The sequence below is a fragment of the Clarias gariepinus genome, chromosome 20 (genome assembly GCF_024256425.1).
Source record: "Clarias gariepinus isolate MV-2021 ecotype Netherlands chromosome 20, CGAR_prim_01v2, whole genome shotgun sequence".
Classification (NCBI taxonomy): domain Eukaryota; kingdom Metazoa; phylum Chordata; class Actinopteri; order Siluriformes; family Clariidae; genus Clarias; species Clarias gariepinus.
The window spans coordinates 19,660,157-19,674,023 of NC_071119.1; the positions used below are offsets into that span (position 1 = coordinate 19,660,157).

The 13,867-nt window shown below is 37.4% G+C and overlaps 1 protein-coding gene across 2 annotated transcripts in view; it reads left to right on the forward strand.

The window, feature by feature from the left end:
- The window catches only part of nrxn2b (neurexin 2b), a 703,577-nt gene that overhangs the window by 415,900 nt on the left and 273,810 nt on the right, over positions 1–13,867 (forward strand). For both annotated transcript variants that reach the window (XM_053479498.1, XM_053479499.1), the window contains one exon: positions 1,655–1,774. In XM_053479498.1, the coding sequence (XP_053335473.1) occupies positions 1,655–1,774 (120 nt within the window). The remainder of the gene's footprint in view (positions 1–1,654; positions 1,775–13,867) is intronic.

Sequence of the window (13,867 nt, forward strand, 5' to 3'; positions counted from 1 at the left end):
ATAGAGCTGTAATTATGCTCAAATTGACCTTCTGATATTCCAGAAAGACCGTTTTTTGTTCAACGGATGCACCAGAGTCTTCCGATAATTAGCGCATGATTGATGAGCTCTTCAGGCTTGTAGGATAATTTACCGATCAAATTAAACATCGCATCCCGTAACGGGGCAGAACTGAAATGTTCGGGTGTAGATAAATGACTTCTCCATGAAGTGAGTCAGATTTCTTCTTAGCTTTACCAATACGCCTCAGGCGATGACATTCCCTGCTTCGATTTGAATAAATTAATGCGTCCAAAAGCGTTTAAGTCTGGACAGCATATTTACATTTACACCAAGTTACATTTAATTGCGTTATTATTGCAATATCGCATTTCACGTGGCGCCTAATTATATATATTAACCCATTCATTATCAACAGTTATATACAGTATCACTGTGGAATTCTTCCTTCTGATTAGTAACAAGGTGCTAATTTTCTTTAACAGCAAATTAGATTAGATGTTAGAGTAATTGAACAGTATTTATTAATTAATCAATTTATTTATTTTTCTAATTATCTGGTGAGGAAACGTCTTTAAGAATGTTTACAGACCTTCTTCAGTCCTGTGACTACCATGTCTGACTGGTGGGACTAATTAACTGCTACAGTATGTAGGGTGTACAATCCCTTGTTCCACACACCAAGTAGTGCCCTTGATCGAGGGGTTTCCCATTTGGGATTCAGCCCAAGTTAGTCAGATGGTTCAAAAAGTAGTTTTTTTTTAAAATATGTCCTCTTGTCTTGAAAGTGATTCTGTGACTGGTTTGGAATGTAGGTTTCGGCATTAGGACCTGGTAAGTATTGTCCATTTTGCTGTACAAAATCGAGCAGGCCCAGGTGCAAAAGGTCTATCGCGGTTTTAATGCATAGAGGTTTTCATAGGAACCACTGGGTTTTGTTGTTTAATGTTCTACAACATTAAAATCAACCAGAAATGGATCTGCACCATATCCAGGGTGGACCCCACCTTATGCCCGTAGTCTCCTGGGTTAATAATGAATTATTATGCATTATTAAGAGGTTTATTAATAGGTATGGTTCATTACACTTTATACTGTAGCAAGGACATATCTATTAAATGTTTGTTTATTTATTTACTTATTTTTGATCATTTAACTTATGGACCAGTAAAAAACAGGTGCAGATGATGACAAATAATCAGGTATACTTGTGGTGCTGAATGCTGATTGGTTGGAACAGACGAGAGGGGAAATGAGGTCGCTGCTGAGGATGTTACATTACCAAACCCATTTTAAACTTGTATCCTTATTCACTTTGTACATCATTTAATTTCATTTTATATGATAAAATGAGGGGTAGCCCAAGACACTCAACCAAGTTTTTTTATTGTTATATAAGTGTTAATGCATCCCATTAGAACGTGACAGATGTGTTTTTTACTGTATATCAGTGGGTGTGTATTAAAGTAAGCTTGTACAAATGCTTGCTGTATTAAAGTATTCATACAAATTCGTACAATATATGCACCTGGATGTAGTACATCACATTCAAGCATGCATATTATGAATGCATGTTTTGTCATTTTTTATTCGTGTAGCCGTCATGTGCATGTTCATCGCTAACATATTAAAATGTGTGCATTTGTGTTTGAAGGACCCAGCACCACCTGCACGGAGGACTCCTGCCATAATCAGGGGGTGTGTCTGCAGCAGTGGGAGGGCTTCTCGTGCGACTGTAGCATGACGTCCTATGGAGGCTCATACTGCAGCGATCGTGAGTTTTCCCGCATTTCCTTTCCTACTTCGCTGCTGTTTGGTCAGGTGTAAGTTTGTTGAGTTTTCAGGCAAGTTTTGGTTTCGTCGGCGATGACAGGATTTAGGTTTGTCATTGTGACATGGCTTACTTTTTCCCTCTTGTTCTTGTGGTAAGGCTTAGAAGAGACGAGCAGCAATGTTTTTTTTTTTTTTTTGCCTAGACAGACATACTGTTTTTTTTTTTTGTTGTTGTTGTTTTTCCAGCTCAGGAACATCTCCACATGTTTACAAATTCCAAGAGATCACATCTGACACGGTTATTAAAGGATTGCCACACCGGGCTTTCATGAGCACTCCGGTCTCCACACCAGACGAGACACCTTTTTTGGGTGTCACTATAGCGAGGCTGAAGCTAAAGCCCACGGGAGGGGGGGGAGGGGTGAGAGTGCAGGGAAGAGAAGTAGGAAAAGACAGATGAAAGGTTTGTAGGAAGAGATATAAGGCTGTGTTTGAAGTGCTCAGCGCTACCTGGGCTAACCAATAGTGCTCGACTGACTTGGACCGGCCTTGTGCGAGCTGACTGCTGAGCAGCTCTGAAACGTCCTTTAAAAAAAAAAAAAAGTTGGAGGAAAGTCAGATTAAGTCTTCGGCCGCACTATAGCTTGATAATTCTATCGAGCCGCTGCGCGGTGGGAATTCAGTTGCTAATTCCTTAACGTCTTTTAACCCGCCGATTTATTCGGATGATTAATTGGATCTTAGGCGTCTTCCTTCTGGTATGCCAGACTTAATCTGGAGATAATTGAAAAACACAGACACACGCGCCAATGAGAGTTGTGTGACTTTGTCTAATAGAGAAAATGTGCAGATAACTGTTAGATCTCAGTGTACAAGATTATTATTCCATATATTACTGTTGAACCTGTTAAACTTTTTTTTCTCTTCTTTTTTACTTTTTCTTTCACCATCATGGTTTTGCTTAGCGCAGCAGTAAAATCACTACTGATGGGTATTGCATGGGGCATGTTAATGAACAGAGATTAAACTGTTGCAATTTATGGGTACGACCGAGGATTGTCTTAGTGAGTAATGCTTATAAAGGCTTTGAAAACACTAATAAAACCTAAACCAGAGAGAACTGAATGGTATATATCTACAGTATTTCATGGTAGGTGTCAGAGGTGCACAAATCCCTGCTTGATGTGAAATCTCATGTAGAATTTTACAGTGGTACCACGGTTTACAGTACAACGCCTCACCTTAAGAACAGATTTCTTTCACCTTAAGAACAGGAATTTGCCTCGCATATAAGCGAAATTGTTTAATGTATATTTATTCCATGTTTTTATTGTTTTTATATAATCAAGAATATGATTATAGTGATGGAAATTGGTAATATCGGTAATATTTACGGGTGGCTGGAACGGATTCTTTGCATTTACATTGTTTCATTAGGGAAAATCGGTTTTACAATACAAACTTTTGCCACAATACAAACTCGCCTCTGGAACGGATTAAATTTGTACTTAAGTTAAAGTCAAGTCCTGCATTTATGTACATTACATTTACTTACCTGTAAATTACCTCAAAGTATCTAAAAGTACTGATCAGCGCTATCCATTTCTGATTTTTTTACCACCTGCTACTTGAAAAAAATGCAAGTGACCCCGCCTGCAGGTTAGTTTATTAAATATTTCAATATTAGCCAGGAAAGGCTAAATCATGCAATCATGCATAACAGTCAGCAGGTGGGCATATTACAGCTTGACACCATTCTGTTTATATAATGTAACGCAGGAATGTAGAAATATAGTGAAGTAAAAAGTACAGATATTTGTTTGTAGTGGAAATATATTTGTAATGGAGTAAAATTAAAAAGTATCACTAATGAAACTTCTCCTAGTGAAGTATATCTACATGAAATATTTTGTTACCTTACACCTCATGTATGGGTGGACGAATCAGTAGTGTGGGACGCCAGGACAAGCAGAGCCATGTCAGGATTCCTAAGCCATCAGCACCCAATGTAAAGAACCATTTCAGCATGACAAAATGTCAGTGTAGAACCTTAAATACTAGTTGATTCCATTTAATGTTCACAAGGGCGGCCATGTTTGACAGGAACCTACAACATAAACAACCAAAGGACACTTAAGAACAAGAACAAGGTCCATGCTGCATTTAATACCTTGGCAATTTTTTATTTTTTTCCGAAATTAGGAACACAAAGGTTCCTGAAAAACAACAACAAAAAAACATGACTTTGAATCCTAATGAAGTCACAGCTATGGCATGGTATGGACGACGGGGACATGGCAGGGCACATTTATTTTTCCACTGTCAATCAAAGTTATTGATTAATTAGTGATTACAGGCGTTTGTGAACTTGTGCATGTGGAAGAGGACGGATATCGCTTTTCTCAGTCATGTGAAGCAATTTAAAAAGATGCTATAGGGATTGTGGTGCTACGTCACATCCTCACGTGATTTTTCGTTGATGCGAGTGTTCCGATCCTGTTCTATAAACGCGATAGCGGTACAGTATGTGTCATGCACCGCCAGCTTTTCCTTCCTGTTAAACAACTTACCTTAGGGTGCAGGCACAAATCCGTAACCGCTCACTTCCTGATAACATCATGTTTTTAAAAAAGGTGATAAAAGTTCATGCACAGGCTCTTAACAAGATTATTATTTTTTTATGTTTTGCAAGACAGATATTTAATATTTATTAATATTTGGGTAATAATTCTGAACTCGTAAGTGAAACTGTTTACAACAGATAAGTTTTGAACAGATTGCCGTTGAAAATATGGATCACCCTGGGTAAGGTGCTCCACATTTCCCTGCACAGCATTTCAAGCAAAATCAATATGCACAGTAAACATGCAGAGGCTGTTGGATGGGAACGGACAAGTGACCAAATTTAGGAGTCAATGCAAAGACAAGGCGTTATATTATATCTCATCTGACACACAGGATTCACATCCTGAATCGAAGTAGCAGGGCTATATCGAAAGTAATGCTAAACTAGGCAAAACTTTTTTGATTAACTGACATAGGTGGTGGTCTCCCACTGCGCTGCAGAATATTTACAGAGCTGACACCGTTGACAAGAGCAATGTTCACAGATGGAAAGAAGTACTGTATAAAGAACCAGCACTGAAGACGAAGCACACAGTGGGGGACCATCAAGTGCGTCAGAGGGGAATTTCAAACAGGATTCAAGAGTTGGCGCAAATGCATTGCTTGGATGGAGGAAGAGTTAACTGCCCTAACTTCACGTGCTATTTTAATAAAAAGAAAAAAAAAATCATGCCTATTTTTGCATTACGTTTGATATAAGAATTGGAATTTATTTGAAAACCAATCATCGATAGATTCGTTGGTTTTTCTCTGGTTCTCTCATTTATACATGGACTGCATATGTGCGTTTGCTGTTTTACAAATGTATTTAAGGATTTAAAGGATTTCTGCCTGTTTTTACCTACAAAAAAGGCATCTTAAATAGATCAAGTTCTGAGTCAGACACTTTTCTCTTCTCAAGTCAAGTCAAGTCAAGTAGACTTTATTGTCACTTCAGCCATATACAGTTAGTACAGAGTGATATTAAGTGCTCCTCCTTTCTTCATTAACTCTTCATTCGTGGGATAAATCTTTTTGCATCTTAACGACAAAACCATCAGCTCCCAAATGGAAAAGAAAAAAAACAGAAATTTAAAGGAGGCCAATACTTTTACAAGGCACTTTTGTATTACAGTATAGATAAAGCCATGTTACGGCTTAAACCAGTAAAATAGTGACCTTTTGTAGTAGAAGAACCCTGGTTGTCAGATTTCAGGACCCCACTCATCCTAACACACACACACACACACACACACGACGAGCGTTATAATTATTATTCAGTGAATGTCTAGTTTGAGCGCCGCATCCTTTTACTTCGCCACAGTGTGAAACACAAGCTCACACACACACACACACACACACACACACCCCAAGACACGTGCAGAATCCTGTGTAAAAATGTGACTTCACGCCCTTTTAGATACACACGGCCTTAAAATAAGAATCAGTGTCGCTCTTCACCCCTTCGTGTGCTTTATCTCTCCCTCTATCACTTCATGCTCTGTCTGGTTTTCGTCCCTCAGAATGTCACATTCGATCCCCTTCTTCTTTCTGTGCTTTTTTCCCCCTATTTCATCCATCCCTTTGTTCATCTCTCTCTTTCTCTCTCTCCTTCTCTCTCTCTCGCCTCCGAGGTGTCAGGAGGGATGTGGTCAGGCAGAGCTTTGTGTGTGTGTGTCTGTGTGTGTTGAAATAAAAATGTAGCTCTGCGGTAGTGCTCTCATGCATAATAACACAATGACTGCGGATCTATCCGAGTCTTTCCATTTCATTTTTCCCCCCCAAAAAGGAAAAAAACCCACACAAGCACTTTCATTCTGTTCGTATTTCGCCGCTGTTTGTCTCGGCCTCTGTTTCAACACTTTTGTCAAGGCAGGGACCCAGACACATTAGCGTGCGCGCAGGCTCGTCTCTTCTTCTTTTTTTTTTTTTCCGAACACAGATTTAGCGTTTCCTTTCTGAGGTTACGCCATGAGAAAGTTCGGGACGCTCTCCGCCGTGCAAGCTGATGAGCTGAAAGAGACATGACGGAGAGAGAGAAAGGGTTTTTTTTTTGTTTTTAAGAAGAAGAAAAGACGCAGCAGGTTCGTGCAGGTGCGGGTCTCTCTCTCTCCGCTGAGGTTTCTTTCTCATCACTCTGCGCTTGTTAATATTTGATAAGTCGTACACTCGTTTTAGGAGATATCACTGAGTCTAAAACTAAAAAACAAAATGTAATAATAAATCTAGACGTAGCAGGAGAGAGAAAAAAACCCGCTATAATAGCGTGCTATTGAGAAGAATCTTTAACAATAAGATATGCCACATCCTACATCCCACGTCCCAATGTGTTTCATTGTTTATTTTTTTTAATACCATAGTCACTTTGCCAAGAATTTTCCATCCTATAATTAAATGCATTTAGTCCATTTATAGTTCAAATATTGTGCCTTCATTATTTTATTTTAATTTTTTCCTCTCTTCAAATCGACTCCCTTTATTAATTAAGCAATATCACTGGAGAAGGAGTGCTGTTGTGCTGAATATCAGCACGGCTGTGATGCACTCATGTTAAATGAAATGCAACATGTCAGTGTTGTTCATGAATGATTGATTTACTCAAGGATCAAGGATCAGGCTTTCCAGGTGTACAAGAACTGTTTTTGGAGTAATCCATTTTATGTCTTTATTTACAGGCCCTGTTTGATTTAAACACCCATTGAAGAACTGGAATTCAGTGATGCACTAACAAAAACTGTTCTGAGAACAGTTTAGAATAGGAGATTTAGTTCCAGGTGATATGGCGTCGATTCTAGAACTGTTCTCAGAACTGTTTAAATTGTTTAAAGCCCATTTCTGTCATAAAGAAAATATTTAAAAAATTAAAAAAAATAAATATTTGTATTATTATTATTATTATTATTATTATTATTATTATTATTATTATTAGCCACACAGATACAGTACATAAAAATGCACCAACTATATTTAAATTCAGATTGTTTTATGCTGGCAGTCTTTGTGACATTTTGATATTGGAAGTGCATTTGCATGGCAAACAAAACAAAAAAAGTCTAATTTTCCACATCTTAGATAGAAAATAATTGTTCTCTACATGTGGTGTACGAAATTAAAGAGAAATACGAACATATTATATTTTATTGAAAAGTTTTAGATTTTTATCAAGCGCTATGTCGTATATTTTTCTAGCTTATCTAAATGATCAGAAAGGGACAGCGCCATTGATCCGGCCGGCTGTTCTCTGGGAGTCACTAATGACATTTACCAGCTGGAAATCATACCCACAGAAGATCAGACCATTCAGAAAATGAATTCTGACTGAGCTAAATCAATCAGGAAGGTTTTTTTTTTCTTTCAAGGACAAAAGCAACAAAAAATGTGTTTATAAAATTGTGTTGATGCACCATGTTCAAAAAGGGTCGAGGTTAAAATGTGTTAAAAATAGCAAAGGTTTTAAAAAATTATGCTGCTTTAAATACAGCCAAAATTAAATGTGTACACACTTTAGGAAAAGAAAAATAGTGCATATATGTATATTATATTAATATAATATTAATAACATTATCGTTTTATTATCATAATATTATCATATCCATATATAACATATAGCAACAATATATAAGCAATACATTTTAATATTAAAATATGTATACAGGTTTGTCTTTTTTTTTTTTTTTTTTACATTTTTTGCTGACTCTGTATTAGCAACTATGGAAAGATGTGGTTGAATTTCAGAAGGAAAAGAATTTAATAAATAGTGCATTAAATACTTTTCGAAAGGTTAAGACACCCCTGATCTTTTCATATTTCGCACCCAAAGAGACAAACTTTCTTGCATTTTAAATGTAGTCTTGAAGAATAGTTCTCCAGGCTTCCTCTAAAGGACTTTTTTTGCATAATTTTGAATCATAATTTCAGTTTCAGAAGAATGTTATTGTTTTTTTTTGTTTTTTTTTACCACATAGTGACCTACGAAATATTCAAGCATAAAAAAAACATCTAACTTAATGCATGAACCAGAGAGAAACAGGTGCAGACGATGACGGGTGATTAGTATACTGCTGATGCTGAATGCTGAGTGGTTGGAACAGACGAGAGGGGAAATGAGGTCGCTGCTGAGGTTGTTACATAAACAACCAATTTTTTTTTTGTATCTTTGGGCACTTTGCAGCCTGTAGCAGTAAAACCTTGTTCCCATTTATATTAATACCTTTGCACAGTATTACCTAGCCATCCAAAAAACACTTCCCAGTACGCTACAGCCAACAGTGACCCCTCCCTATGGCGTTCTTTATCTACAGACAGAAATCTTTCTAAAAAATAAGTAAATACATTTAAATTATTAAACTTCTTAAGCGTAGCATGTCCTAAAGAGCAATTAATTTCACAAGTAATTGCTTCTGGTCCGCTGACTCCTCCAGCTGTTTTCATTCTGTATTGGAAACTATAGAGAAGAGGATTGATAAATAGAGAAAGAAAAGGACAGGGACAACGGAGGAGAATGAACAATGAGTGAAAGAAAACAAATGTAGAAAACAAGAGGTGCAACGCAATTACACGCAGCACTCCTTTATTGTCCAGTACTGTGAGGGTAAATTGTGCCATTCATGGTTTATAAATCGTGGTTAAACGCATTCCATTAGCAGAGCCGGATCTCTGCTGCTGTTGTTGTTGATGTTGTTGTTGTTGCTGTATTTTTCCTTTTCACTCTTTATATATGGAAGCACGCCGGTCAATTTTTTTTAACGATGTAATAAAAGCAGCTACCTTTTGTAAATGCTGGATGATGCTCAACTCTCAACTTCTTTTGGCAAATGGTTCTCAAAGTCATCCATCATGACAGCCTTAAAACTGTCAAACCAAGAAACTTTATATTTTTTGAACAATCTAGATCTCTATAGGTTTCAGATTCTTATTTATCACTCATTAGGCGTACTATATATTTGTATTTTCATTCGATGTTTGGATACCAAAGTTTTCATCTGAAAACGGCTTGGTTAGAACATCTAATGGAATTCCAAAAAACTTAAATATGAAAAGGCTTCTTAAATAAGACTTGATACAGGTAACGTGTATTAATACAATAAAATAGATTTGAATGAGGTTTCATGAAAATGATTCCTCATGCACCAAGAACCACTTCTTTTACAATTTGTGTCCTGGAATATTTCCTGTGCCATTAGGAGGAAAAAAACTCCATAACCTGGTCATTTAGTACGTTCATGTCATCAGCTGACTTTAGTTTGTTGCTACATGATGTGGTTGAACCCCATGTGTTTCCCGTCATACCCTGATACACCCATGACTCTGGAATAAGGCCAATTTTTTGTCCAATCAGTCTCCCTAACAAGTGTTTTTTTTATGGCAACACATCTGTTTAGTCCCAATCCTGTGAGTCCTCATCACATTATGTGTGTGTGTGCATGGACATGTTTTTGTTTTGTTCCAGGTTTTAATAATGTGTTCAAGGGTTCGTAACCCATGTTCCATTAAATAAAATTGTCCTTAGTTGTTTTCTTTGCTTGATGCAGCCCAATGATTTGACTTCTTATAATGGTGGAACAATAGATACATCTTTCCCAAGAAATTAGGAAATCTTTAATGTTAAATGCACTATAGTATCATTGCACCACATTTGATATGTATATAAATATTTCAATCAATACTAAACTAATTGATAGGCTTGCAAGAAAAATACAAACATCAGTCTGTACATGTATCATCTTTAACCTATACGTAATTAATTTACTAGCATAAAACTACACTACAGTTTCAGATAGCTGTATATTAGCTATGTAGTAAATGGAATGTTTTCTTTCATCCTTTCTGTTCATTATACATAACAAACTTAATATAAACAGTTTGACGGCAAAACACAGTAAATGCCATTTTCAGACTTTTGGCAAAATGTTACTCTCTGACAAACAAAACATTTAATTCGAAAACCGCTATATAACCTCAACATACAGGTATCTTTCTGTCATGTGATCAATGAGTGTATTTAAAATGTTTTTGGAGAACATAGAAGCCAATCCTGCCAATTGCAATCACTCCAGCAGTAATAAATAACAAATATGTGTCACTTAACATCCACAATAAGTTCCAGGAAATAGGAGACATTACGCGATTTAGATTTATACATGTGGGTGGGATGCTGTTCGGGAAGCACCGCCATGAAGCAGAGAGAAATAATGTTACAAAACCTAAAATATGCATGAGCAATTGGTGACCAAGAGACTCGAGATGCATGCACTGTGTGTGCAAAGCTGTTGCACTTGATTTGTCTGGCTCTATTCTCTATTACTGTAATGTTATAAACCTTAGGGGACCACTAATGGACTCATGGTCGGATGATACAGGAACAGACATCATACAGTGCACGCCTGTACTACTGTATGATAGGAAGCTGTTGTCATGTTCCGAAGTGAAGCAGAAACTGGTAGAGGAGGAGACTGATGATGCTGTAAACTAAAGTTTATGTATTGCTTATATTGTTTCTCACTGTTTTTCTGTCCTGATTTAATTTGTTCTCATCGTTGTATGGGGTGTCCATCCATCTCAGGGCACACACAAACACAAACGCCTTTCCAATTAGCCTAAGCACGTCTTTGGACTGGAAGAGGAAAGCAGATTTCTTAAAGGAAACCTACCAAGCATGAGGACAACATTCTGTACACACTCCATGCACACAAACCTGAGACGGGAATCGAACCCAGACTCTGGAGGTGCAAGGCAACAGGGCTAACCACTAAGCCACCATGCCACCATTAAGGAGACAAATTAAAATGCAGAACAGATTTGTGATAGCAACCCCACAGTTTTTTTTTTTTTCGACAGTTCCTTAGATATCCTTCCCTTGATACCTCAGATTTTCACAGTGTAGATCGCATTGCAGTAATTACAGAACATTTTCTCATTTGTAACTCAAGAGACTTGTTTTTTTTTTTTTGTCAATTTACAAACTTTGCTCAAATCTGTTGTAAATTGAATGTTTGTCTCATGTCTCCTTTGCTACCTCAAACCCACCCCCCCCCCCACCCACTCCCCAACCAAAAAAAAAAAAAAAACATTATGCATTTAGACATTTATGCCTGTTGTCTGTATGCACTTTCCTTGCTTATCGAAATCATCAGAGAGAAAGTGCTATTGATCCAGCCGGGCCGTTCTCTCTGAGCTACTAATGACAATTGACCAGCTGGAAATCATACACGCAGAAGATCAGACCGTTCGGGAAAAAAAGTGTACACCGACTGACCTAAATCAATCTGTAATTGTTTTTTTCTTCAAGGACAAAAGCAAGTAAAATGGACTCTCTATTGAATTGGGTCAACTCGTGTAGAGTGATAAAGTGAATTATCGTGTGTTCCAAAAGAAATGAGAGTGAACACAAGTTATATAATTTGATTGATAGACCACTTTGCCTCATCATAATCATTGCCATTGCGCTCCATCTTGTACTTTCTCGAGTGGATAGCTCAGTGGTTAAGGTCTTCTTAGGCTACTGATCGGAAAGGGCCCAGGTTCAAACCCCTGAACTATCAAGCTGCCCAAGAACAAACAGTTGAGGTTTGAGGGCCTTGTTGGTTTTGAGGTTTGAACCTGGGGCATTCCGATCAGTACCTCCAAGACCTTAACCACTGGGCTACAGATCGAAACTGATTCAAACCCCAGAACCACCAAACTACAGTACCACTGTTGGGCCCATGGGCATGGCCCTTAACCCTTAACTATGTACAACGTGGTAAGTATAAGTCACACAGAGTAAGGGTGCCTTTGCCATAAATGTTGTAACAGGCCCCCCCCCCCCCCTCTCTCACACACACCCATAAATTAGATATTCATACAAACTTTCATGGGGTACAATTACTATATATATATATATATATATATATATATATATATATATATATATATATATATATATATTTTGTAAATGTATTGATACTCTTACCATGATGGGAAACCTCAACCATTTGGAAGAGTTCAGTATAGTGATTTGTAAACAGGTGACGTGATGGGTGTTTATTTTATTACAGACTTAAACTTACTGGGAAACTGCTGTGGTACTAGAAGAATAACACACTTGATTAAATGGGAACCTTATGGCTCCACTACTATTATTATTGTATTTTTGTAAGCATTGAAATGTGCAGAAAAAATGCTGGTTGCGGAGATGGACTGATTAGGCTGATTGTTCCTCACCCAGGTATCAACTATGGTTTTACTTGGCTAAGGAATTGGACTGATGTTTTTTCCCAAACATTTCAGTTTAAAATTTAGTTTTCTATACACCTCCATGAAATATTGAAATATAGTCAAATGTTTGTCTAGGGATAAAAACAACCCTAAAACAAGCGTACCATTCCCGAGTTGTGAGGATCTGTTTGGTATCTGTGCCAAGTCACTTTGCTCTCCTAACCCTCGCTCGCTCACTTTTGGTCCAATCTTAAAATAAAAAATAAAAAATATATATATAAAAAAAAGACTTGACATGTTGAAGGGTTCAGAAATGTCTGCTACTTAAAAAAAATCGTGCCGATCAAAAAAATTCACCCCTTTAAAAATGGACCTAAAATCAGTCCATAGACTTTAATGGAGTTTTCGAGTGGACACACACTTAAAAAAAAAAAAAAAAAAAAAACGTTTTTGAAGCACTTTGAAAAAATTGCCATCCTGCATTCAATTTTTTGAAATACAGACATAAATTTTGACATCCCTCAGCTTAAAAGCCTCCTTTCTCAAAAGATTTGAGAACTAAAGCTCTACGACTTTTCTAATTTAAGTAAAAGAAGCACAGGGGTGAAGATTCCTTTGACGTTAAAATATGTTACATTCTCTGTGACCGAGAGTTTCCCGAGCTACGCCCACGCGACTCTCTCCCACACACACGAATCACAGTAGTATATAGACTTACAGTACAGTATAACTTTGAAATCGGATGGGCTGCAAACTGTTTTTCATCATTTTGCTAAGGGAGAAGTGGTGCGCCATTGCTTTATAAAATACTCCAGAAATTGTATCTAGTTGATGATTATATGGCTAGACAGCATGCCGTTTCATGATTATTACCCCACATTATGATAATCAGGTATGTAATCATACGACAGATTTCAGTTTTTTACAGTAATAATCCCTGACTTGTTGGGACTGGCTGTTTTCTGTAAACCGTTGATGACATGAACTGATAAAAAGGTTTCATTCACGAGGCGACCGCTGCCTCACCGTGCATTGACCTCTGAATAGCACACAGCGGAAAGGATGTGAAAATGAAGGACAGCCTGAGAGCACTTCCTTCTGAATAAGAGAAGGTTTTAGCCCATGGCAGTATGTCTTGAACGAGATTTATCTCTGTAAAGGTTACCAAATAAAAAGGAAAGAAAAAAAGAATCTCGATTCATAACGCATTTCATAAAAGCGGATTACCCAAGTGACTCCCAGTGACCCAAGTTGAAGGATGGAACGGAAAACCCTTAGGGGTCTTCCAGTCTTC